This window comes from Ascaphus truei, chromosome 4 (genome assembly GCF_040206685.1).
Source record: "Ascaphus truei isolate aAscTru1 chromosome 4, aAscTru1.hap1, whole genome shotgun sequence".
In the NCBI taxonomy this organism is placed as follows: Eukaryota; Metazoa; Chordata; class Amphibia; order Anura; family Ascaphidae; genus Ascaphus; species Ascaphus truei.
In genome coordinates, this window is record NC_134486.1 from 315,968,125 (window position 1) to 315,993,705 (window position 25,581).

The window sequence follows — 25,581 nt, forward strand, 5'->3', positions numbered from 1 at the left end:
CAGTACATGTGCCGCTTGATAATATTGCCGTAAGTGTGGCAAGGCTAGCCCTCCTGACTGCTTGGATCTATAGAGTGTGGGCAGCTTTATTCTCGCTTTTTTGTTACTCCATATGAATTTTGTGATTCTTTTCTGTAACTCGTGTATATCCCTATCTCTGACCTGTACTGGAAGTGTGTGGAATAGGTACAAGATTCTTGGTAGTAAGTTCATTTTAATAGCGTTTACCCTACCTATCCATGATATGATACCTAGACCATTCTTCTAAGTCTTTTTTCAGTGTTTTTATTAGTGCTGGGTAGTTTGTCTCATAGTGTCAGTTGTATTGGTCAACCAGACACCCAAGTACTTTATGGCCTGTGTCTTCCATACAAAATCAAAGTTTATTTTTATTAACTTTATTTGTTCCTGAGGGAGATTTATATTTAGAGCATCGGATTTTTCATTATTTTAAACCCTGATACTTTCTGGAACTCTAGTAATTTGTCAAACAGGTTTGGGAGTGAGGTGAAGGGTTTTGACATTGTTAGCAATTTATCATCGGCGAACAATGACAGCTTGTATTCTTTTTGTTTTACCTTAATCCCCCCGATATCTGCGTTCAACCTGATTTGAGCTGCTAAAGGTTCTATCGCCAGTGTGAAAAATAAGGGTGACAGAGGACAGCCCTGTCTTGTGCCATTTCTGATGTAGATTTTCTCGGTCTGCATATTAAGATAGGATACTTTAGCTGTGGGTTCTCCATATAGTGATGCAATAGCTTTCATAAATTTGCCTTTCACTCCAAAAGCCCAAAGTGTCTCAAACATATATCCCCAATCAATGCGATTGAAAGCTTTCTCAGCGTCTAAAGATAGTAGCTGCGAAGGTGTTTTATTCTGCTTAGCTATCTGGATTAAGTCAATTGTTCTCCGTGTATTATCCACTGCCTGTCTACCTCGTATAAACCCTGCCTGGTCTGCATCTATCAGTTACGGAAGATATTTATTCAATCTAGTGGAAAATATTTTGAGATCATTATTGATCAGGGATATCTGTCTGTAGTGGGGTCTTTACCCTCTTTATATATTAATATTATTTTTGATTCCAGCATTGTTTGTGGGAACTGCTCCCCCTCCAGAGCTTTATTAAATATCTGTAGTAGTTGGGGAACTAATATGTGGGCTAGTTTTTTTTTTTATAGTATATATTGGCCAGGCCATCTGGTCCCAGGGCCTTGGAATTTTTCAACCCCTTTATTGTTTCTAATACCTCTGTCGATGTTATTGGCTGGGATAGTGTTTGTATATCCTGTGCTGTGAGTTTGGGTAGATTCATTTTCCTGAGGAATGTTCTTTGTTTTTCCTTGGTGGTGTTCCCTTTATCTCCATTGTATAGCTCTTTATAAAATGTGGTGAATTCATTAGCTATTGTCTGTGGATTTGTCGTACATACCCCATCTTTTCTTCTAATGCTATGTATTCTATATTACATTCTATCCTTCCTCAATCTTGTGGCCAGCATTGTGTCAGCCTTATTGACCTTCTCGTAAAAATTTTGGTTTGTCCACGCTATGGCCTTTTCAGCTTTATCAGTCAGTAATAAATTTAATTTCTCTCTTGGGTCCCGCAGTTCCGTCTCAATGGCTATACTGTGATTTGCTTTATGTGCCTCTTCTAGGGTCTTGATCTTTTCTTGCAGAATTAAGGTTTATTTCTGTCTCTCCCTCTTTCTATGTGTTGCAACACTTATAAGTTTTCCTCTCACCACAGCCTTATGGGCCTCCCATAGAATATAGGGTGACTCCACGCTACCTTCGTTTATTTGAAAGTAATTGATTGCCTCGCTACTGATCTCCGTTATGACCTCTGGCATCTTTAGTAGTGACTCGTTTAATCTCCATGTCCCTCTACTTGGTTTCTTATGTATGTCTACAATGTGCACTTCAACTGGAGCATGATCTGACCAGGTAATTGGGTGTATTGTGGCCTCTGTGATTTTTGGGATTAGTAGAGAATCTACAAATATGTAACCTATCCTTGTATATACTTTGTGGGCTTGCTGAATAGAAAGAGAAGTCCCTTTTCTGCGGATTCATCTCTCTCCATGCGTCCCGTAAATCAAACTCTTTAAGTCCCTCTTTAAGCACTTTTCTCTCCCCTTTTCGGGCAGCCAGAGTCGTAGCTAGAGCAGGTTTAGATCTATCTTGTTTTTCATTTAAGGCTATATTAAAATCTCCCGCAAAGACTATGCGGCCCCGGAAGTTTGTACCCAACAGTCGGAATAATTTTGTAAAAAATATTCTCTTATTTTCATTTGGTGCGTACGCATGAACTAGGGTTATTTGGGTATCTTCTATGTTCCCCGTGAGAATTAGGTAGCGTCCCTCTGGGTCCCTCTTTATCTTGTTTACCGTAAATGGAGAGTTCCTCGCTAGGAGTATGGCCACCCCTCTTTTTTTTCCTCCTTTGCAGATTCTTCCTTTGCAGATGCTGTGTATACCTGGGGGTAATACTTGTCCCAATACGTAGGGGTAGAGCTCGCTGTGAAGTGCATTTCTTGTAGGAATATTACGTCCCCTGATAGTCTTTTATATTCTGTCATTGCTAACTTCCTTTTTCCCACATTGTTCAGTCCCTTGGTGTTATGTGATATTAGTGTTAGTGTCATTTGTATTTAGCTGACTGTGTGAGGTCTTCTTCTCTGGCGGATTCGTTTTCTGTTTTCTCTTGAGAGGCGGCCCGGAGGGTATTCTTGCACATCTTATAGAACTGAAAACATTTGAACATCAAAAATAAAACAACATATATAGAATAATCCAGGTGACTAACATAGCCGGGGTTTGTTTGTTCACGTCTCGTGAATGGTCTTTCTCTGCGATTGCGCTGTAGCACTAATCCCACACCCATAACCTTGAGTGTGTACGGACCGTACTGCGGTCCGAGGCGGCGGGCCCGCCAAAAAAATCAACTTTTTATTTTTATTTTTTTTATTAATAAACCACCCAAGCCAAATGAGTTGATCACAATGTCTTAGATCTTCACAATATTGGACAGGCATAATTCAACAGCTGAGAGCAGCATTAACCATATCTCGTCTACAACCTCCCCCCCACCCCCCAACTTTTTTTTTTTTTTGCTTGGCTTTTTATTTTCTGCGTACTGGTACCAGCAATTCTAACCTTCGGGTTACTCGCTAGTCTCTGGGGGGAATGGCGGCGTACTCTTGCTGTTCCTTATCTGGGTCTATGTAACCCATCACAGTCTATCATTTTTGGGATAGCTCCTTTATATCGGGGCTTTTGGGTCTTCTCTGTTTTAACAGGATTTGCATAGATCTAAGATTTCTGGGGCTCCCTTGGATTTCCTCTATGTGGAGTGGCTCCTCTGCCCACTTCTTTCCATATGGGTCTGACGGGAGGCGGTCTGCGTTCTTCTCTGGTCATGGAGTCTGGTGGTTGCAATCCCAGTCTTTCTAGGAATTCCACTCCCTCTTCTGGATCCCTCATGTAGGCTTCAGTTCCATTTCTGGTAGCGATAAGGCGGAATGGAAATCCCCACTTGTATCTAATTTCGTTGTCTCTCAAAATGTTTGTGATCTTTTTCAGGGCCATCCTTTTCATCAGCGTAGATGGCGCCAGATCATTGTACACATCTATCGTCACGTCTCCCCACTCAAGCCCTCCTTTTTCCCTTGCCAGGGCAAGAACCGCTTCTTTAGTTTTGAAGTAGTGAACCCTAACCACTACATCTCTTGCCCTATCTCCGGGTCGTGGTCTGAGCGCTCTATGTGCTCTGTCAAGGATCAGTGCAGCTGGGGCCATTTCCGGAAGGAGGGTCTGTAGCCATTCAGTTGTTGCTTTTTCTAGAGCTGTAACCGTCTCAGGGATGTTCTTGAACCTGAGGTGGTTTATTCTCGCCCTATTTGCTTGATCTTCCTGTTTCTCCTCCAGGTCAGCCATTCTGGATCGTAGGGCAAGGATATCCGTATCCATAGTTGTCTGATTAACGACTTCATCCACTTTATGTTCCAACGTGTCCGTGCGCTCTCCTATGGAGCTGACCTCTGATCTGAGATCTTTGAGTGCACTTTGCAGCTCTTGTTGGAGTAGGGTTTTTAAGCTTGCGTATAGGTTCTCAATGTCTTTTTTTTGGTTGATGTTTGGTTACACATCTCAGGTTCAGGCTTGGGTTCTGCGTCTGACTGTACCGAAGATGTCGCTCTGCTTTCTCGATCCAACTCCTCCAATCTATGTGTATCCTGCTTCTTATAGTTTGTTAAATGCTCTTGTATGCCCGCAGCCTCATGGAGCCCGCTTCAGGCGGTCATTGTGGACTGCGCCGCGTGCGCACCACTGAGGAACATATTTGGTTTAGTTACTCCTGATTTGGTGGTTCTCTCTTGCCTGGTGAGCACAGGGCCGTGACCTCTCAGTGGCCAGACTGTGTGGGGCTCTGACATCAGAAAATGCTTTTCTGGTATTAAAGCTGTATGACTCAACCAGCAGCCTGGTAAGGTAGAATGCAGAATGTCCTCCCCTCCTCTCCTCCATCCCAGCTGCAGCCCCCTGTCTCCCAGATCAGCCTCTCTGGCTGTCAGGAGACTCCCCCTTCTCTGGCTGCCAGGCCTCGCCGTTTAGTTAAGTATGTTGTAGGGGACAGTGCTCTGTCTTTTCTCTGGGTGTAAGATGGCCGCCTCCTCTGCCATTTTAGTTTTAATTGGAAATTAATAGAGATTTGTTTAAGTGGGGGAATGTTTACCAGTCAACATATCATATGATAAATCAAGTTGTAACACCTAATCCCTCCCCCTCCCCCAAGGGAGATTTGCATGCTATGTTATGGTGCTAACCTGCAAGCTCACCGATGGCCTTGGCCTCCGCTTATGGGGAGTTTGGGGGTGCGGGGTGCAGCGCATCCACCCATGGGGATCCCAGCGTTGGCGGGATGGCTCCTCACAGGAACATATACAGTAATAACCACAACACACAGCAATGATAAACAATACTATTTACTAGTAGGTCCCTCCTGATACATATACAGTAATAGTCAATACAACAGCACACAACCCGTAGTATAACCCATATGCCCTTTGGCACCCCAGCAGGCTAGGTGTCCAGCAAGGTAACCCCAAATGTATGTGAGGACAGCGCTACACTCCCTGGTGTATTTGGCGGTGCACGTTGGTACCTTACTGACTAAAACGTCCTTGCCAGGGAATCCCTCTGCTGATATCGGGAGCGGTATACGTGATCCCACGTAGCGGGGCCTCCCAACAATATGCCCCTAACTCCTTACTTCCAGCAGCCGCATGGTAGTACTCCTTCACGAGTCGTCCTGCTCTGTCGCTCCGCTTGTACTCGGCTAACAGGAATGTCCCTGAGATATGGCCGTCCCTATAGCACTCAACTAGGGTGGTTCAGGGTCTATGGGGTTTGCTGGCCTAGTCCTGGCTTCCTGGACACAATAGCCTTCTCCGAATGCCCTGCCAGATCTGACACGTGGTCCCCAGTCTCCAGAGGATATCCTGTTCCCTCAGAGGATATCCTCTCCCTCTTGTCCTGTGGGAGTTGCAGCATGGCCGCCACACCTCTGCCTAAGGGTGCAGCGACGCGCGCTTGGTGCGATCGAATCAATGTTATTCGATGCGCGTGCCTGTGCGTGCGCACGCCCATGTGTGTGCACGTACGCTTAGCAATGCTCAGTGCTTGGGGAGACAGGGAAAATTGATCTACAAGCGTGCTTAAAGGTCGCATGACCCTTCAACAACAAATCATCACCAGTCAATATACACACCACACACCACACACCACACACCCACACACCACCCACACACCCACACACCCACACACCCACACCCACACACACACCCACACACCACACACACGGTCCAGGCAATGACATGCTCCCTCCCTTGTGCTCCACCCCCCCTCTCCGCTTGCGCACAAATTCCTGCAGGACAAGCTTGCACTCATGCTCAGAGATTTGGTGATGTCAAGGCTCTCAAGCATGATTGCGCGTTCCCGCACCGTGGCCCCAGCCTAAGAGTCCAGGGAGCGGCATCAGCTCTCCCTAGAGGTGGGGATGACTACCCTGCTACAACAATGATTCATTTCTCAAGTCCAACATATTGCCTTATTAAGTATTTGTGAAGCCTTGATTTTCATTTTTGTGTACTATATCTTTTGGTTTTCAGATTTGATCCAGGCCACCAACGAGACAAATGTGAATATTCCTCAAATGGCCGACACGTTGTTTGAACGAGCTACAAATAGCAGCTGGGTTGTTGTGTTCAAAGCCTTAGTTACAACCCATCACCTAATGGTACATGGGAATGAGGTAAGCATGTCTAGTACATCAATCAGATGAAAGCAGCTGGCTGCACTGATTTGCCGTTTTATTTGCATAGTTTGTTTTTACTGTAAGAAATTAGTTATTTCTTTAAAATGCCGTTTAAAAGGTGTGGTGTGTGTGTGGTGTGTGTGTGGTGTGTGTGTGTGGTGTGTGTGCACACAATAAAATAAATCAAAAACCAAAGTATACTTATCGCTAGTCCGGGTGCTTGCCGCTGGACAGGGAACACCAACCAGTCTCAAAAGTATGCAGGAAGTAGCTCAAAAGCACTCACAGGTTTGGAAAAATAGATTTTTATTCAAAAAGTCTATAGACCCCAGAGCGACGTACGTTTCAGAGCTTAAGAAAAGACCTAGGGGTCTGAAATGTACGTCGGTCTGGGGTCTATTGACTGTATGACTTTTTGAATAAAAATCAATTTTTTTCAAACCTGTGAATGCTGCGTATCTTTCATGTATGTGTATGTATATGTGTATATATATATATATGTATATACAGTATATGTGTTGCCCTGTTCAAGACAAGTATTTGAAATAGTAACTGTCAGGGAGGTTATAATTTAGCTTTCAACAGAGCAGTGAAGTCCAACTGTTACCATGGTAACCTCAAAAGATAGTGATGAGGAAAATCATGATTTTGAACACCAGGACATGCTCCTCCGGGGGTGGGGGGCAGGGAGTTTAAGATATATTAACATTATATGAGAACTCGTAGGCCCTGTGGGTTTGCTGCTTTAAACATGTTTTAGTTCCCCCATCTCCTATCCCTATTTTGCTGGTCTGCCCCCAGTAAGTGGTACATTAACACGGCTCCTCCACAGAAGCAGCACTTACCGTACGTTTTGCGATCTGGGGGTGAGGTGGGATGGCCCCAGCTTAGTCATCTTCAATGATCATAAGAAGCGAAATGATCACTGGGAGCAGAACATATTTTTATTTATTTATTATGTCAATGTAATAAATCATTAGAACTATGGCTGCCGCAATATACAATGTGCATGTATAAAATGCAGAAGGTAGGTAGAACATCCAAAAACCTAAACACAAGACTTTCATGTATGGTTCATTTCCAATGTAAAACTAGGTTTTAAAGCTGCAGTTCAGTCAATATCCTGCATGTGTGTTTTTTTTAATCAGTTCTGTCGTAAGAAAAAATACTTTTAGCATTTTCTGTTTTTAAAAAAACAACTTTGAAAGACCAATTTTCTTGTATTCTATTTTAACAGCCATTTGCTAAGGCACTGCCCCTTCATGTCCTGTCACAAGCCCTGACACACACATTTGTCAGCCCTGCCCTCCCTCTAGCACATGTCAGTGCAGGAGTGCTCATGAATATTCATGAGCTTCCACTGACTGACAGAAGCAGATGAAAAACATATCCCATATCTAAAGATTTCGCCGATCAATACATGGAGAACGAATGGACTGGCAGCTATACAGTTCTTTAGGTAATTAGAGATTGCACACATGAAACTATTGAATTAAAAAAATAAATTAAAAAAAAAACTGAACTGCAACTTTAAATCATTCTGTCCTTTGCTGTTCCCAGTGAGGGGTGTGAGGAAATGGGTGGTGGCAATTTCCAGAGCAGAGAATCCCTCTGTAAAGCGTTGTATAACTTCTCTCCTCCACTATAACCCTTCAGTCATTTTTTTTTTTTTTTAAATATACTGTTTCAGCATTTCCCCTTTCCTGGTTTACTGTAACTTTCTAAGTTTCCGTTTCTCTACCGTTGCAGTCGTATTTAGTGCAACTGCAGCATTAAGTAACCGGTGATAATTTTCAAAGAAGGCTTCTTGCATCCTTCTCGCTTTTTATTTTACGCTTTCTTTTTTTTATTGCTGCATGTAATATAATAAAACACAATTTTTAACTGTAATGTTTTATTCATAGTTCACTTATATGGATTTGGAGGATTTTGCATTTCAATACGGAGGGATTTTTATTTTTTAATAGAGAGGTAAAACCTGCAATGCTTTCTTTGTTTTACAGAGGTTTATTCAGTATTTGGCATCTCGAAACACACTGTTCAATCTTAGTAATTTCTTGGACAAAAGTGGATCACATGGTGAGTACTTCAATTTTTTTTTTAATGTTAATTGGGTTCATTCTTTTTTTTTTTTTTTTTTTACTTAAATTTTTATTAAACATTTTTTTTCATACAAAAGAAAAATTAACAAAACATATAACATATAAAAGGGGGGATAGGGGAGGGGGGGGAAGGGATAGCATTTGTAAAAATATAGCATTGTACACAACAATTTAACTGTCACATATATCACTCTGTTCCAAGTATTCTAATCTATGTATGGGGATATACCTGCATGGCGAAACCAAGGAGCCCAAATCTCAGAGAATTGTGAGGTCGAGCCATTCAGATAGGCTGAGAGTTTTTCCATATAAACTATATGCCAAATTTTATTGTTTATTTGGTTTAAGGATGGGGGGGCAGGTTGTTTCCAATTTTTGGCAATTGTACACCGTGTAGCATTTAACATTTGGGTTAGTACTCTAGCTTTTTTTCGGGGAATATTGGCTATTGGCTTGCCTAACAATATATATACTGGGTCATGTGGGACAGTGATATCTAGGATCTTGTGTATTAAGGTGAACACTTCTGTCCAAGTTTGTTGGATTTTGGGACATGACCAGAATATATGCAGAATATCCCCAACTTCGCCACAACCACGCCAGCATAGTGGGGAGACCCCTGGGAGAAAAGAGTGCAGTCTGGCAGGAGTCATGTACCATCTGTATATTAACTTGTAAATATTCTCTTTTATTACAACGCACGATGAATTTTTGGAGGCAGCTTCCCAGATGTCTTTCCAAATATCGAGATCTATACAGACATTAAAATCTTTTTCCCAGGATACCATATAGTTATCGGGGGTTTGGTTGCTCTTGATAGAGGATAAACTTTGATATACTCTGGAGGTAATGCCCTTCATATGGGGCTGGTGTAGACACCAGTCTTCAAATAAAGTCAAAGCCTGGGGTTGACCTGATTTGTAGACTGATTGGATATAATGCCTAACCTGGAGAAATCTGAAAAAGTCGGCCGTGGGGATGTCATAATTCGTTTGTAAAGAAGCGAATGGGGGGACTTTCCCTTGAGTGAGAATATCCTTGACTCTCGTGAGTCCTTTTTGAACCCAGGTATGGGAGAGTGGGTTTTCTGTGTAAAAAGGAAGGGAGGGGTCCGAGAATAGGGGTTGCATGAGGGAAGGGGAACCAGTTAGTTGAAACTTGGATTTGAGGGAGTCCCAAAGATTACAGGCAAAGGATATCACCGGGTTCTTGAGACTCTCGGGTGGTCTAGACTTTTTGTTGAGCCAGAGAAGATTTTTTATTTTGCATGGGGAACAGATCAAATCCTCTATCTCGACCCACCTCCTTTCGGTTGGGTTTGAATGCCAGCTAACAAGTTGCCCTAATTGAGCTGCTCTATAGTAGTTTTGTAAGTTCGGAAGAGCTAAGCCTCCTTCTAATTTGGACTTATAAAAAATATCTTTGCGGACTCTAGGTCGCCTGTTTTGCCAGACAAATTTCAAAATTTTCTTCTGAATATTGTTTAGATCTTTCTGACAGATTTTAACCGGGAGGGTTTGGAAGAGGTAGAGGAGTCGAGGTAAAATGTTCATTTTAATAGTGGTTATTCTCCCAAACCAGGATATTATATATGGGTTCCAATTGGCTAAGTCCTTGACTATCTGCTCAAAAAAGGGTTTAAAATTTGCGTTGTATAGGGTCGAATAATGTTTTGTTAGTTGCACCCCTAGATATTTAATATGGTTCGCATTCCATTTAAAGTCAAAATTTAGTTGGAGTAATTTTACTAATTCTTTAGGGAGGTTTAAACTAAGGGCCATGGATTTGGAATGATTAATTTTATAACCTGAAAGTGAGCCGAATTCTGATAATACATGGAAAAGGTTAGGGAGGGATGTGAGGGGTTTTGAAAGTGTCAATAGAATATCGTCCGCAAAAAGAGCTATTTTGAATTCTTCCTGGCCAACAGAAATACCCGCAATATTGGGGTTCATCCTTATCTGGCATGCTAATGGTTCTATGGCTAAGGCAAACAATAAAGGTGAGAGCGGACAACCCTGCCTGGTTCCATTTAATATTGGAAAGGGGTCAGACAGAGAGCTGTTCGTCCTTACAGTGGCCGTTGGTGTGGAGTATAGTGTGTTTATACTATTTAAAATTTTGGCTGTGAATCCCATCTGCGAAAGCGTAGCTGACATAAACTGCCAATCTAATCGATCGAACGCTTTTTCAGCGTCTAAAGAAAGTAATAGAGATGGGCACTTCGTGAGATTTGCTACGTGTATTAGATTCACTGTCCTCCTTGTGTTATCAAGGGCTTGTCTGCCCAGGACAAACCCCACCTGGTCCGGATGAATCAATTTAGGGAGGATACTATTTAATCTATTGGCCAGAATCTTTGCGTATAGTTTTAAATCTGTATTTAATAGCGAAATAGGTCTGTAGCTAGAGCACAGTAGGGGATCTTTCCCCTCTTTGGGGATTACCACTATGGTAGCTTGAAGCATGTCTCTAGGAGGGGGTGCGCCTTGTGTCATCTCATTGAAGACTTTGGTAAGAAATGGGAGGAGAGTTGTGGAATATTTCTTGTAATAAAGATTAGAGAATCCATCCGGACCAGGGGCCTTCCCAATTTTCAGGGATTTTATTGCTTCCATAATTTCCAGGGGCTCTATAGTTTTTTCAAGGTTTGTGATGTCGTTTGGGTCTAGAGTAGGGAGTCGGCATTTTGCTAGATAATTTCGAATTTTTATTGCTCTTTTCTCTTTAGCCGAGTCTCCCACTGGGCCTGGTAGATTGTAAAGGGATGTGTAGTAGTCCCTAAATGCATCGCTTATGATTTTGGGGTTGTGAGATACTGAGCCATTTTTAGTGTAGATGTTGTGAATTTTAGCCTTAGCTTGTTTTTGCTTTAATTTGCGTGCCAACATTCTATCTGCTTTATTACTTTTTTCATAGTACTTCTGTTGGCTCCATCTTATAGCTCTTTCTGCGTTTGACACTAACAAAAGGTTTAGTTCGCCCCTCACTGAGATTATCTGCCTATAATTTTTCCGAGATGGATTTGACTTGTGGGTAGATTCTAGTTCTGATAATTTTTGTGTTAGTGTTTCAATTTGTTTTGTTTTTTCTTTTTTTTTCTGAGAAGCCAGGGCAATCAGTTTGCCTCTTATCACTGATTTGTGGGCCTCCCAAAGGGTAAAAGAGGAAACCTCTGGGGTATTGTTTAATTCAAAGTATTGGGCCAGTTCTTTTTCTATTAGTTGGAGATTTTGTGGGTTCAGTAGTAGGGATTCATTCAGGGACCACGACCTTGTTTTATTTTTGGACGTGAGGCCAGCCAATTTGGTTATAAGCGTAGAGTGGTCTGACCAAGCAGAGGGGGCAATTACTGCTGAGGAAATATTATTGCTAATTTGTTGGTCTATTAGGATATAGTCAATTCGAGAATAGCTATTATGGGGGTGAGAGAAAAAGGAGAAATCCTTTACATTGCTATTGACTAATCTCCAGGAGTCTACCAACAATAGATCCTTGGTCATAGATACAAGTCCCCGAGTGGGGGGGGCTATTTTTTGTGGCGGGGGGGGACTGGGAGATTTATCTAGATTTGGGTCCATAATTGCGTTTAGATCTCCTGCTAAAATTAAAAGACCTTTCTGGACAGAGAGAATTAAATTTGTTAGTTCCTGGAAAAAGGACTCTTGATTTTCATTGGGGGCATAGGTGTTGACTATTGTTATATCAGTGGAGTCCAGTGACCCTGTAATAATTAGAATTCTCCCAGCGTGATCATTTTTAATTTTGTCTACTTTGAAGTTTAAATTTTTATGGAAAAGTGTTGCTACGCCATTTTTTTTCGTGGGAGCTGATGAGTGGTAGATTAGGGGGTAGTCATTGCTGAACAGCAGCGACTGATCCTCTTTTTTCAAATGAGTTTCTTGTAGCAAGATTATATCTCCTGCCAGTCTTTTGGCTTCCGAGAGAGCAATACGTCTCTTTCGGGGGGTGTTTAAGCCCTTGGTGTTTTGGGATATTATATTAATCGGCATGGTAGTGGTTCAAGGTTCTATAATACAAATGAACAGAGTGATAACTTACATACAGCTGAAGAGTCGGTACATCGGTCTTTGGAAACAATCTGGTATGGGAACATATACAACGAGAGATATACATATTATTACATGGTAGTGGCAAATGCTTGCAAAACTTGGAGGAGGGGAGGGATAGAGAGGGAGGGGAGGGGTAAACCGAGGACCCCGGCTTCCAAACATTGTTTGGGGGGACCAGCCATGGTAGGACCTGTGGTGCAAGTCTCTCGCACTCACAGGTTAAATGAACGTGAGGGGGGCGGGCAGTGGCCCAGCGGCTTGACGTCGCAGTGCTCCGTTGTTTAGGAGCTAAACTTTCGAAGAGGGAAAACAAAATCACCCCATAGAGTACGGGGTGGGTTGTGTGTGTGATCTTACACATCAGGGAAGTAAAAGCAAGAATGGGGGGCATTAAACGTTATAACTGTTTACAGCAACATGTCTTTTCTCAATTTTAAAGGCATTGAGTAGGGTTGACTGGCAACTATAGTTTGGCAGACTCTGCATTCGTATTTTACAGGGGGAGAGGGATAAATAACATGGAAAAATTACCTAAAACGTAACCTTTAATATTTTAACCTGTAATAGAGAATTGGTAGCTGAACTTTTGGAGACCAATTCTATTATAGACAACATATAAACTTATATTACAAATACAATTTTGTCTAGAAAACAGTTCCAAACAAACATTGTATGTCAGTCCTTTTAAGTGTTCGGGTTAGTTCAAACTGATTGTCCAACTTTGAATGATTCGAACTTGTGGGTAACTTGGGAGAATAGTTTCACTATGAACAAGGAAATAACCTAGATTTTGGGACTTGTCGTGGTCATTGTGGCTTGACCGAGTTGGTCGATGTGTTCCAGGTACCTCAAATGTTGGTTAGATTTTAGGTGGGTTACTGGAGTGGGCCACGTCTCGGTGAGTACCTTAAGTCCAGACCACGTTGTGGCTTGTCTGCCATCTTAAATGGGTGTTAAATAAGTATCCAGCTCTAGTTCTTCAAGTGGGTTGGGTCTTTGCTCGCCCAGAGGTTGGTGTTTTCACCCATGCCTGGCGTTGTGCCTTAGGTGAATGACGAGGCTTTTGAGAGGCCTCCGGATCCTCTGGTTCGAGTAAGCCCAATGATCGTAGTTTTTCCTCACCTTCTTCAGGTGAGAGTAGGATGTACATCGTCTCTTGATGAGTGAACAAAATTTTGCACGGGAAACCCCAGCGATAGCGGATTTTATTGTTCCGCAGTGAGTTGGTGATCTGCGTGAACATTCTCCGTTTATTCAGCGTGGTTTGAGCCAAGTCCGGGAAGATGAGGAGTGGAACATTATCCTGCTCTATCTTTGGGGTGGTTCTAGCGGCTCTCAGTATTTCTTCTTTAATACGGAAATAGTGTAGGCGAGTGATCACATCTCGTGGCTTTGCTGGGTCTAGGCCTTTCGGCCTAGGAAGCCTATGGGCTCTGTCCATCTGAAGTTTTTCATCCGATGTTTCGGGTAGCAGGGACATGAAAAGCCGAGTGAGATAAGCATCCAATTGGGCATTGTCCACTTCTTCCGGGATACCTCTGATCCGCAGGTTATTGCGTCTTGACCGGTTCTCCGTATCTTCCAGTTTTTCGAAGATAGTTTTGACTTGAGTTTTTAATTCCTCGATGTCTCGCATTTGGGTCTCCTGTGCAAGGGCGGTGTTATCCACTTTCTCCTCCAAGTCCACAATGCGGTCACCTATGGACGCAATCTCCTCTCTGATGCTGCGGCGGAAGCTCTGCATCTCAGAGTGGAAAGAGCTTTTTAGTTCTTGTACAAACCCCATCATTTCTTTGCGGGTAAGTGGAGCGTCCGTCTCTTCTCCAGAGTCTAGATCTGAATCTGCGTCTCCGCCTGCGGTAGACGCTTCTTGATCTTTGGTATTTTGTTTTTTGAAGAAAAGGGATGCCTCACGTCTGGCCACCGGTTTTTTTTGTTTAGTGGATGGCATGTTTGTTGTTTTTTCTTGGTAAGTTTTTTGACTTTGAATAGAGCTGAATATATTTAGGTGATGTAGCACAAAAAAAAAAAGAGAAAAGTTAAATTGGAATAAGCCCCCTCATTCCTATGGAGACCTGATCACACAAACATTGGAAGCGGTTCCATGGTTGCTTTTAATTGAGCCTTTGTTCCATGTGATTTTGCTCTCCCCCTTCTCATCTGGGCCGATTTTAGAGACTGTACTGGGCCCAGTGGAAAGTTAATGGAGGATGTTGGGACTCCCAGTGAAAATGGTTTGTAGGGGAGGGAGAGTGGGTGAATTTTCATTAACACTTTCTTCCAGCTCTTTATTTTCAGTGTCACTTTATCTTTTATTTACTTAAATGCAGTTTGTGCTGTTTGGGAGGAGCAAGGTGGCCGCCAACCATCTCTTAACAGTGTCTGTGTTGGTTGGGTGGACCAAGATGGCCGCCGGCTACTCCCAGCACTGATGTGCCAGATGGGTGAACCAAGATGGCCGCCGGCTACTCCCAGCAGTGATGTGCCAGATGGGTGAACCAAGATGGCCGCCGGCCACCACTCAAACAGGGCCGCGCTGAGTGGTAAGTCTTCCCCCCTCTGGGTGGATCGTCCCCCCCTTCCTCCCACGGAGCTCACAGGGCCCTGGAGCCACAAGGGAAGGCACCCACTCCGGTTCCGCCGCGCCTCCGATCGGCAGCTGTCGGCGCCTCACACTTTAGCCGGCGCCATCTTGCTACTCCGGCAGGGCACGGGCGTGTGGGGATAAGTTTATTAGAGAGGGTTATGTGAGGGGGGGCGAGCGGCGACCCCCCGACTGCAACGGCGCACCTCCGCCTAGATCGGTGAAGCGCAGGGACACCCCTTACCTCCTTCCGTGAGTCCGGAATCGGCTGTTTCTAATGCAGCCTCCCGGTCCCGGCGGCCATCTTGGGATCAGCTTGGAGGCAGAGGGGGAACCTGCGATCGATTTGGCAGCCGCGGGGCCAGTTCCAATTACGCTGGGGAGAGCCCAAAGGTGTTGTAACTTGTGCCACACCGTGGCAAGTGTGTTTTGGGGTGTCTTGCCTCCCGATCTTCGGGTTTGATCGGATATAGGTGTCGGTTTCCTTAGGAGCAGAGCAAGCTGCGACTAGCACGCTCAGACCCCTGGCCACGCCGCCCCTGGGTTCATTCTTTTAATTGAATTGTTTGTTTATATTTACATGCATACATATGTCCCCTAATGTTGGGTTCACCACAGCTGGCATTTGCCAGGTAAATAATACTGCGGTAAACCGTAGCTGCAGATCTATTACAGTATGTATATCTTTATATAGCACCATCCAGGTATATAGCGCTTCACAGCAGTAATACATGTAACAGTGTTTCCCCCACCCAATCGCAGATAGGGTTCATTACAGGGTGTATGGTGCATATACCTGCTGGCAACAGGAGGGCTGAGTCGTCCGCCGATGGTAGTGGGGACACAGGAACAGACTGCTGGGGTTCATACCCCACATAATACTTAGCAGTGCAGGGCCGCCATCTGCCGTGGACTCAGGAGCTGAAGGTGATCTTCCACGGTAGAACCTATTGCCTCTCCCCCCAGTAAGGTCACGCACCAGGCAGGAGGTATATTGCAAAACGGGAACGGGTTTATTACTACTGTGCTGTAACAGTTACACGGCAGTCTTCTGCCAGATACAGTCTGTCAGGTCAGCGATCACTGAAGATGGTCCCTGGACCGCAACTACAGGCCAAGGGCACCCGCAGCCATCCTAGCTCTTCCATGGTCCACACTCGCTCTCCCCCGGAGGGAAGAGCACATGGGAAGGCCCTAATCTCGGGCTCCCAGTTGTGTGACCTGCCTTCCTCAAGCAGGGGAAAGGAAACAACTACTAACTTTAGGGCGGTCCTGCCCTTAAGTACAGCCAGGAGGCGGGCACCCAGTTGTCCCAGCTACAACAGGATGTACCACCCCCTGCTGTCAAGGGCAGTACCAAAAGTGAGGGGGGGAAAACCCCATACCAACTACTGGCAAGGTCTGCTTAAACCAGGACTTACTGCCAGGAGGGAATCAAACTAGTAGCCACAGATGTCATGGCTACATACACATGACAGTAATAGAACACATGGGTATAAGCGTTTCAGACAAAAGTAACATCAGGAAAAGGACTCCCTACCTTGACAGTAGGTGGGTAATGCTGCTGTGACTGCTTCTTCCTCAGAGATGAGGCAAATTGATCTTTGTGCCAAAGCTCTGGGGAAGTAAATCGGGCTACACCTGTAATTTGCATTCTTAGTGTAAATTAAGTTTGATTTCTAATTTTGTTGCCCAACAGAAGTCTTCTGCGCATGCTAATTGTGTATTTCACAAAGCTGTGTACTGATATAGTCACACATCATTATAAAATGCACCATGATGCTGATTCTACTTGCATGGCATGTTTCTCCTGCATCTAGAAAACATGAGCGCATGTGGCCAGACCCAGGTCTGCAGAAAGATACAAGGTCTGTACCGACGCAGGAGGTGGCCCTGGGTTTTTTAGTACAACCACTGGGTGATATTACATTCTTCAAAGTTAGATGACTTAGGCCTCGGGCATGGTGCCTCGGGCCGCGCTTATCCGCGCTCCTGCTCAGCCTCGCCTGCTCAAGCTGGAGCTTTTTTGTGTCCTTGCAGGCGAGGCAGTGAGCGCGCTTTGGGGACGGAGGCATGTCGGGAGGCGGAACGGGGCTAGTCCCACGCTCCCATTGGATGTGAGCGGTCACGTGACCGCTCCTCCAGTTCCCTGAGCGGCAAATTTTAAATTTTCCTGTCTGCAAAGCGTGCGGAAGCAGCTGCTAAAGCCGCGCCGATGACAGATGCAGGGGGTAAGTGCATCTGCTCAGCGCGGCTCAGCACAGCTTAATCTACTATGTCCCAGGCCTTAAGGGTAATCCAACTTCTCAATTACTTTTATAGGGTGTAAACTGGCTACAGTAAATTGGATGGAGACCATTCTATAGATATACTGTATACAGAACCAGAACCAACTGCACCACACAAATAATCTGTGCCAAGAACACTTCTCTTGCAGAGATCAAATTAAGAAAAGTTCCCCACAACTGTTATGTGATATATTACTGGACCTAGCGATGCAAACTGGCAGTGCTCTATTTTCAGGGTGTCCACTAATATAATCCGTGACCTCCCATCACTAGTCTGAAATGCAATTATCTCTAAAGTTTCTATTTTCAGCCACCACTTTTCTTTAACGCTGTACCATGTCACAAATATGTTTGCAGTTGCAGTACAACAAATTGTTCCGCACGTGTGCCATATAGCCTTCTGTGGGTTTTTTACAGAACCCATCCAAATTTACTTCTAGCAGATCTTCTCCCAGCATATCCGGGTCAAAGGCCTTTCAATACAGGTCTATAAATAGATCAGTCAAAGGATAAAATGATTTCCCCCCATACCAATGTAGAGAGTCTCTGGACCTGAGCGAGATTAATTTCAGCTCTGTGGACCTCCCTGCTTCCCGAGATACATACCTCCTTTAGTGGGTACCTGTAGCAGCTCCCATTCACGTGGGCCAATAGGAAGCCAGGAGGGATTACACAGAGCTTTAATAAATCCACCATTTTGATAGCCCCACATAACCCCAGCCAGAACTGAGACCGGCACCCCCCTATGGACGGATGTTTCTTGGGAAGCAGGGGGACCCCGAAGCTTAAATTAACACTTCTGTTTCAGAGAGCCCCTGCTTCACACCTATAACTCTAATATATGTATGTATGTATGTATGTATGTGTGTATATATACACACAGACACTTGCTGCTTCGTCCAAGTCATTAGGATGGCTAACCATAGGATTATTGGTATTGAATTAATCTGTGATACAGAAAGGTAGAATCACTGCAGTACTGTATGGGTCATTGAAAATATTTTGTATCCATGGAATCTCATGATGAATAAACTCTTCTTCTTGAACGTATCAAAGGAAACAAATTGATTCTTCTACGCTGTCTGGGAACCTTTTTATATGCTTCTGTGTAATTACTGTATTAAGTTGAAAGAATACTTCATCATAAAATGGACCGCATTTATCTTGTGATTTGCTGGGACACGGCTTGATCTCAATAAATACAAAAAGCCTCCTATTGAGAAGTATATCTTTATTTTATTTTTTTAATGAGAATTCTCCAATTTAAATGGCTGGGCAACTGGAAGACGGTTACCTTGATAATAAAGCTGCAGCATTGGGTATTTCCATAATTTCGTTAGTGGTTTGACAAATGTACAGTATTGTTTAGAATGATAAAGTAACTCCTTGTGGTTGCTAGGGAGAGAGCATCCAAAAGACTTGTCAAAGACTGACTCATGCTGATCATTTAACTTCCAGTTTTTTGTTTTTGTTTTCTCTCTCTAGGTTATGATATGTCAACATTTATAAGGCGCTACAGTAGGTATCTCAATGAAAAAGCTTTCTCGTACAGACAAATGGCATTTGACTTTGCAAGAGTGAAGAAGGGGTAGGAGTTTTTTCTTTTCTTTTTTTCTTCTCCCCTCAATAAATTGTTATATTTTAGGGAAACACCACAGCCCCATGAGACCTTTTTCATACAAATCATTTCATTTTAGAATCCTATAGCACAGACCTGTTAAACACAAAAGCTTTGGGTGGGGAGGGGGTCAATTCTTAAATTCGACTGCAAGACTCAGGCCGCATTAGTGGTGCGGAAGGGGGAAAAAATGAAGTAAATAGCAACAAACCTACATATACACTTTAAAAATAACTGTGCGTATTAAAAATATGTAAAGGTATTTCTCTCTATCTTTCTCTCCACCCCACCCTCTCTCCCTTTCTCCACCCCACCCTCTCTCCCTTTCTCCACCCCACCCTCTCTCCCTTTCAACCCATTTTCCCTTTTTGCCCCCACCCTCTCTCTATTTCTAACCCCCCACCCATTCTCCCTCTCACCCTTTCTCCCTCCCCACTCTCTCTCCTTTTCACCCCATCCCACTATCCACTCTTTACCTTTCCCCTCGCCCCCTCCCCTCCACCCTCTTGCTTTCCTTCCCCCAACTGCTATCCTTCTCCCCCCTACTTCTCTTCCTTTCTTCCTTTCCCCCCCCCTCCCTTTCTTTGCTCTCGCTCGCGCATGCGTTCTCGCTCCTCCCCTCCCACTTTCCCTCTTACGCCTGGGACATAGTGAGTCTGTCCGGGCTGAGGCTCGGGGAAAGCGGTGCTTTCCCTGGCCTTACACAGCACGCCGTCCGTGCGCGTCTCAGGGGCGGGTCTGGGGGCGGGCCAGTGACGTCACAAAGCTGGCTCGCCCTCATTGGAAGAACCGCTCACGCGACCGGCCCTGCGCTCCGGCGAACGCCAAATTTCAAAACTCTGTCAGACACACGCTTCCCCAAGCGTGTGGACCCGTGTGCGAGCTCCTGCTAAAGTCGCTCTCGTGGCTGCAGGGGCTCAGTGGCGAGCAGCAGCATGCCTCAGCACGGGTCAGCGCATAAGCGCTGACCATGCCCAAGGCCGTAGCCAGTCAGCACAGTCTTCCTCCCGGCCAAAAAGCCTCCTTCCCACGGGCTGCGTGTTTGACAGCCCTACTATAGCATATCTCCCTATTCAAGGTTTATACAGAGTATACACTTTATTAAATAGCAGGTTAAACTTTGGTCTCTTTCCAGAGCTGAAGGAGTTATGAGGACAATGGTGCCAGAAAAGTTGCTAAAGGGTATGCCAGTACTACAAGGACAAATTGATGCATTGCTCGAGTTTGATGTAAGTATACAGCAATTATATCTGGGAAATGCACGTTGAGCAGAGCGTACAATTTTTTTTTCTTTATTGAAGGCGTTCTGTAACAATCTCTCAACCAAATACAGAGGTTAATACATCTCATAGAGGTATGTCTCTTTGCAGTAAGATGAAGGGTTTTGTCACTTTGTTCTACTCCCTTTCATTTACTTTGTGTATTTCGTTTGTGGCCACTACCCACTTGACATTGCAAGGTCAGTAACCACCTTCACACTGAGATGCAACAGTTTGAAAAAGTGGTCATGTTGACAAAAAAAAAAAGCGGTTCAGTGACAAAACACAAAGACGTTTCACTTAGAACGCGCGTTCTCAGTGCGCACACCATTTTGTTTTTCTGCCCCCATCTCCTTCCCCCCTTCCTAAAAGTCTTGTCCAGTCTGTGCCTTAGGCTTCGTCCCCCGTGCTGCTGACCGTGCTCATGCTTGAGAGTGATGTCACCAACTTTCCAAGCATGAGCGTTCGGCTGTCCGGCAACTTTTTTGGTAAGCACGAGCCGGGGGCGTGGCCTAGCAGTGACTGGAGCTGATTGGCTGAGGTCATGTGACTTTTCAGCACGCCTCAAACAGAATTTTATCTGTCTTGGCTAGCACCTGCGAGCGTGTGTGAGCGTGGCCGGACAGATTAAAGTTGATTGTGCTGACTGTGCCACGCGCGGTCAGCAGCAGTAGTGTGGATGCAGCTTTACACAATAGGCATTTGTGCATGTTATAGGGCAGGCCTGCACAACTCCAGTCCTCGAGGGCCGCAAACAGGCCAGGTTTTCAGGATATCCCTACTTCAGCACAGCTGGCTCAATTAGTGGCTCAGTATTATTTATTATTTATTTTATTTATTTATAAAATATTTTACCAGGAAGTAAGTATGACTGAAACACTAATTGAGCCAGCTGTTCTGAAGTAGGGATATCCTGAAAACCTGACCTGTTTGCGGCCCTTGAGGACTGGAGTTGTGCAGGTCTGTTATAGGGTGACCCTGAAAGAGTGGAAGTCCCCTGTAGTTGGGTGCTAGTTGTGTTGATTTTTTTTCAATAGTCCCAAGGAAAAGTAGTGTGCATAATATTCAGTGCTCTTCACACACTACACACAACGCTTCCGTCTCCATGAAGGAGATTTGTGCCATGAAATTTTAGTAGGTGCTGGTGTCGGCAAAGAAGTTTCACTTCAAATGCTGTGTAAAAACGGCAGGCATAAACTTATAGGGAATAGGTATATGTTAACCACTCAAAGCTCCAAGACTACCCTCGGAATTGTGTATATTAGAATTGCCAAGGTTCCACGGTTGGTAAAACATAATAAATGCCTCAAAAAAAAATTATATCGCTAGATCTAAAGATATGGTGGGAAATTACAACCCTAGAGAATTACCAACAAACTTAAAGGATTCCTAGGAGATTAAGAATGACTAAAGCTCAAAACTTCGGCTTCGAAGATGAGGAATTTGAGAAACAGTGGAGTCTAATTCTAGACCAGTGTTCATTTAAAATCATTGATTTAATTATACAACATAGAATCAAAGAGAAAAAAATAGCCGAAAAAGAGGTTACAGAGGTTTCTGTACAAGAAAAAATAGAAGATTCACACATATTGATCAATTCAAGGATATAGATGATCTGGCAGCTAATACAGCTTAACCCCGTTATAGCGCGGTCCTCGGGGGCCACCCGCGACCACCGCGTTATAAACGGGGTCGCGGAAAAAAGGGCCGCCGAAAAAATAAAAAAAATTGTGGTGGTACCGTGTCCGCCGGAGGGGGAAAGCTGAGAACTCTCCCAGCGTTCCCAGACCCGGTGGGGCAGCGGCAACAGCACACAGCACTTACCCGACATCTGGCAGCTCTTCTCCCTGTCTCTGCTTCCTGCTTCTGTCTTGCGAGAGCAAGCTCCCTTAAAGAGACAGTGTGTCTGTGTGGGTGTCTGTGTGGGTGGGTGTATTTGACTGTGTGAGTGTGTGCAGTGTGCAGTGTGCTGTGAGTGTATGCAGTGTGCGCTATGAGTGTATGCAGTGTGCGCTGTGAGTGTATGCAGTGTGCGCTGTGAGTGTATGCAGTGTGCGCTGTGAGTGTATGCAGTGTGCGCTGGCAGTGTATGCAGTGTGCGCTGGCAGTGTATGCAGTGTGCGCTGGCAGTGTGCGCTGTGCTGTGAGTGTATGCAGTGTGCGCTGTGAATGTATGCAGTGTATGTAGTGTGCGCTGTGAATGTATGCAGTGTATGCAGTGTGCGCTGTGAATGTATGCAGTGTGTGCAGTGTGCTGTGAATGTGTGTGCAGTGTGCTGTGAATGTGTGTGCAGTGTGCTGTGAATGTGTGTGCAGTGTGCTGTGAATGTGTGTGCAGTGTGCTGTGAATGTGTGTGCAGTGTGCTGTGAATGTGTGTGCAGTGTGCTGTGAATGTGTGCTATGCGTGTGTAATTGTGAGTGTGTGTGCTGTGAGTGTGTAATTGTGAGTGTGTGTGCTGTGAGTGTGTGCAGTGTGCTGTGAATGTAAGCAGTGTGCAGTGTGTGCAAAAAAAACAAAACTTTTTTTTAAATTCGGGGTCCACGCTCAAACCGCGATATAAGCGGATCGCGCTATGATGGGGTTGAGCTGTATCAATGAATTGGAACGCAACATAATGAAAACGAAGCAAAACAAATACGCCCAGGATAGACTTGATTACGAACGTAATCAAGTTTATATCTGGCATAAACCACAATCCATCAAAAAATTCTCAAAACCGTTCTAAAAAGACAAAATTAAAATACAAATCAGTAAAATCTATTCTCAAAAAGACACAAATCAAAGAATCAATCTGATAGATCAGCTAAATCAGAGACTACAGATAATGATTCCATGACATGGGGTGTCTCTCTTTCTGAAGGTGACTCCATGGCATAGTCAGCTGATGAGGCACTTTCTTCTGGAAGGTCATATATGAGCAAAAATGGCTCCTCCAGACTGTATCCTTCGTCAAAAAACAAAGACGGAAGGATACAGAGCCAAAGCAAAATGTAGGGGACAATCCACCCAAGAAAAGGAGATATTAAGTACAGCAGGGCCCCGCTTCTCGGTGCTCCGCTTTTCGGCGATACGGCGGCACAGAGAAGGGGGCCACCATGTTGGATAGTAAGTCACGAATGCGCCGTAAGGGCGGTTGCGCCCAGTGCGCATGCGCAGACCGTAGTTTGCATGCGCAGAATGGCGAAAAGGTCGGTTTGCGCATGCACATAACTGAAAATCGCCGGATCCGCTTTCACAGAACAGAACCCGCCGTATGCCCGGGGCCCTCCTATATTGAGAATACAAATGTGATTAGTATTTCACAATATCAGCTTTCACAAGCAGAATTACAAGTGCTCGATTTTGGTCTTACGTTTGCGCCTGATAAGAACTTTAATTTGTTTGCTACCACAGTGGACTTATATAAATTTATCAGAAAACTATAATTAAAAAGATTCTTCAAAGGAAAAAGAATGATGAATGAGATGCCTACTCATGAAAATCACGATGCAACACCTCATATCAGGGAAAATACAATACCAATTTTTGATATTAGGGAACAACGACTTTTCGTGATTATTGTTAATTTTTTTTTTTTCAAGACATGACAGATTTAGCTGAACATGTTGAACCTGTGGATCCATTAAACTCTTCTATTATAGGTCAGAATCCCTCAGGCTTACAAAACAAATCTTAGTTTTGTCCTGATAAGTTCAAAGGTGGCGCAATTGATCTTTTCAAATAGCCTGTAGAAAGATCTATTACTTTTGTCTAAGGGCATCCAATTTACTTCATCTGTCAAACATATGGACAATCTAAGACCTGAACTACGAGAGGCCATTACAGCGCTTAAGGAGAATGTCAAAATCGTGGTCAAAAGTGCCGACAAGGGCGGAACGGTTGTTGTCTTGGATCGTACATATTACGCAGAAGCCCATAGACAACTCAATGATCAACTCTCTTATGCTTCACTTGATTCAGATCCTACAAACAAGTTCTTATTAGAGTTATTTCAATTGTTAGATGAAGGTAGGCACCTACAAGTTCTCTCTACCAAGGAATTTGACGATCTCTATGGTTCACATCCCATTATTCCTATTTTCCATCACCTCCCCAAGATTCACAAGTCCCTCTTTCACCTCCCGGGCATCCTGTTGTTTCTAGAATAGGGTCACTTGGTGAACACTTGTCTATTTATATAGACCATTACCTACAGCCCATTGTCTTCACACTTTCTTCATACTTATTAGATACTTCACAATTATTATCTCTGTTTCACAATTTTCATTGGTCACCACATTTTCTTTGGGTGACCCTGGATGTCTTTTCTCTCTATTCCATCATTTCACACACATATGGTCTCCAGGCATACCGTACGGCCAATATATTAGATTGTGCCACAATTGTTTGTCTAGAAGACTTCAAATCAAGATCTGTAGACTTAACAAATCGTTTTTTTATCCAGAGTATGCAATCAAAAAACACTTGAAGATGCTTACTTCAGTGCATTATATAAAACAAGAGAGGACTTGATAGATTCCATCCAGACTTCATCCAAAAAAAATCAGGTCTTGATCACGGGAGACGTGAGAGAGTTTATCATATTCAACATACAGCAGATCTGGGCTCTCCATATTTTATCACTCCGTTTCGCTAACAATCTTATGCGATTTAAGCGAATCATTAAAAATAATTGGAATATCCTGTCATTGGATCCTCTTTTAAGAGGCATGACATCAGTTGATCCTAAATTTGTTTTTTTAAAATCAGAAGCTGGATAATATTAATTCTCCCAGCATGGTCAGAAATGACAAATATACTACTTTAAAGGGAATTTTTTCCAAAACTAACAGGATCTTTCACTTGCGGTTGTAAGATATGCAAGTATGTACTTAAAAGCAAAACATTCAACAATATGGAGGGTAACAGATCCTACAATATTATGTCTTTCAAGAATTGTAATACAGAATTTGTAATTGACATGCTCATTTGTTGGTGTAGCAGGAGATATGTTGGTCTAACAACAAGAATGTTTAAACTTCGCATAAAGGAACACGAGACTTATTCTCAAGAGAGACTTAAATCATCCTGTCTCTAAACATTTTAGCGAATGCCAACATGGATCGCCATTGAACATATTCAAAATCACATCGGAGGAGGGGATAGATAGAACCAATGCCCTATACAGAAGGGAAGCTCATTGGATTTTCTGTCTGGATACCTTGATCCCTAAGGGGTTACATTCAGAATGGGATTTGAAATATTTTCTTTAAAAGATTGTCTCCTTTAAAAATTGTCAGTTATTACATCTTTTCTATATGATGTTTCATTTCAATCTAGTCTCAGATGTGATTCA

General features: G+C 43.8%; 1 protein-coding gene across 10 annotated transcripts in view; it reads left to right on the forward strand.

Annotated features, from left to right (window-relative positions):
* Positions 1 to 25,581, forward strand: part of SNAP91 (synaptosome associated protein 91) — a 177,091-nt gene that overhangs the window by 74,884 nt on the left and 76,626 nt on the right. For all 10 annotated transcript variants that reach the window (XM_075597913.1, XM_075597917.1, XM_075597919.1 and 7 more), the window contains exons 3-6: positions 6,175 to 6,317; positions 8,324 to 8,399; positions 18,853 to 18,955; positions 20,121 to 20,214. In XM_075597913.1, the coding sequence (XP_075454028.1) occupies positions 6,175 to 6,317; positions 8,324 to 8,399; positions 18,853 to 18,955; positions 20,121 to 20,214 (416 nt within the window). The remainder of the gene's footprint in view (positions 1 to 6,174; positions 6,318 to 8,323; positions 8,400 to 18,852; positions 18,956 to 20,120; positions 20,215 to 25,581) is intronic.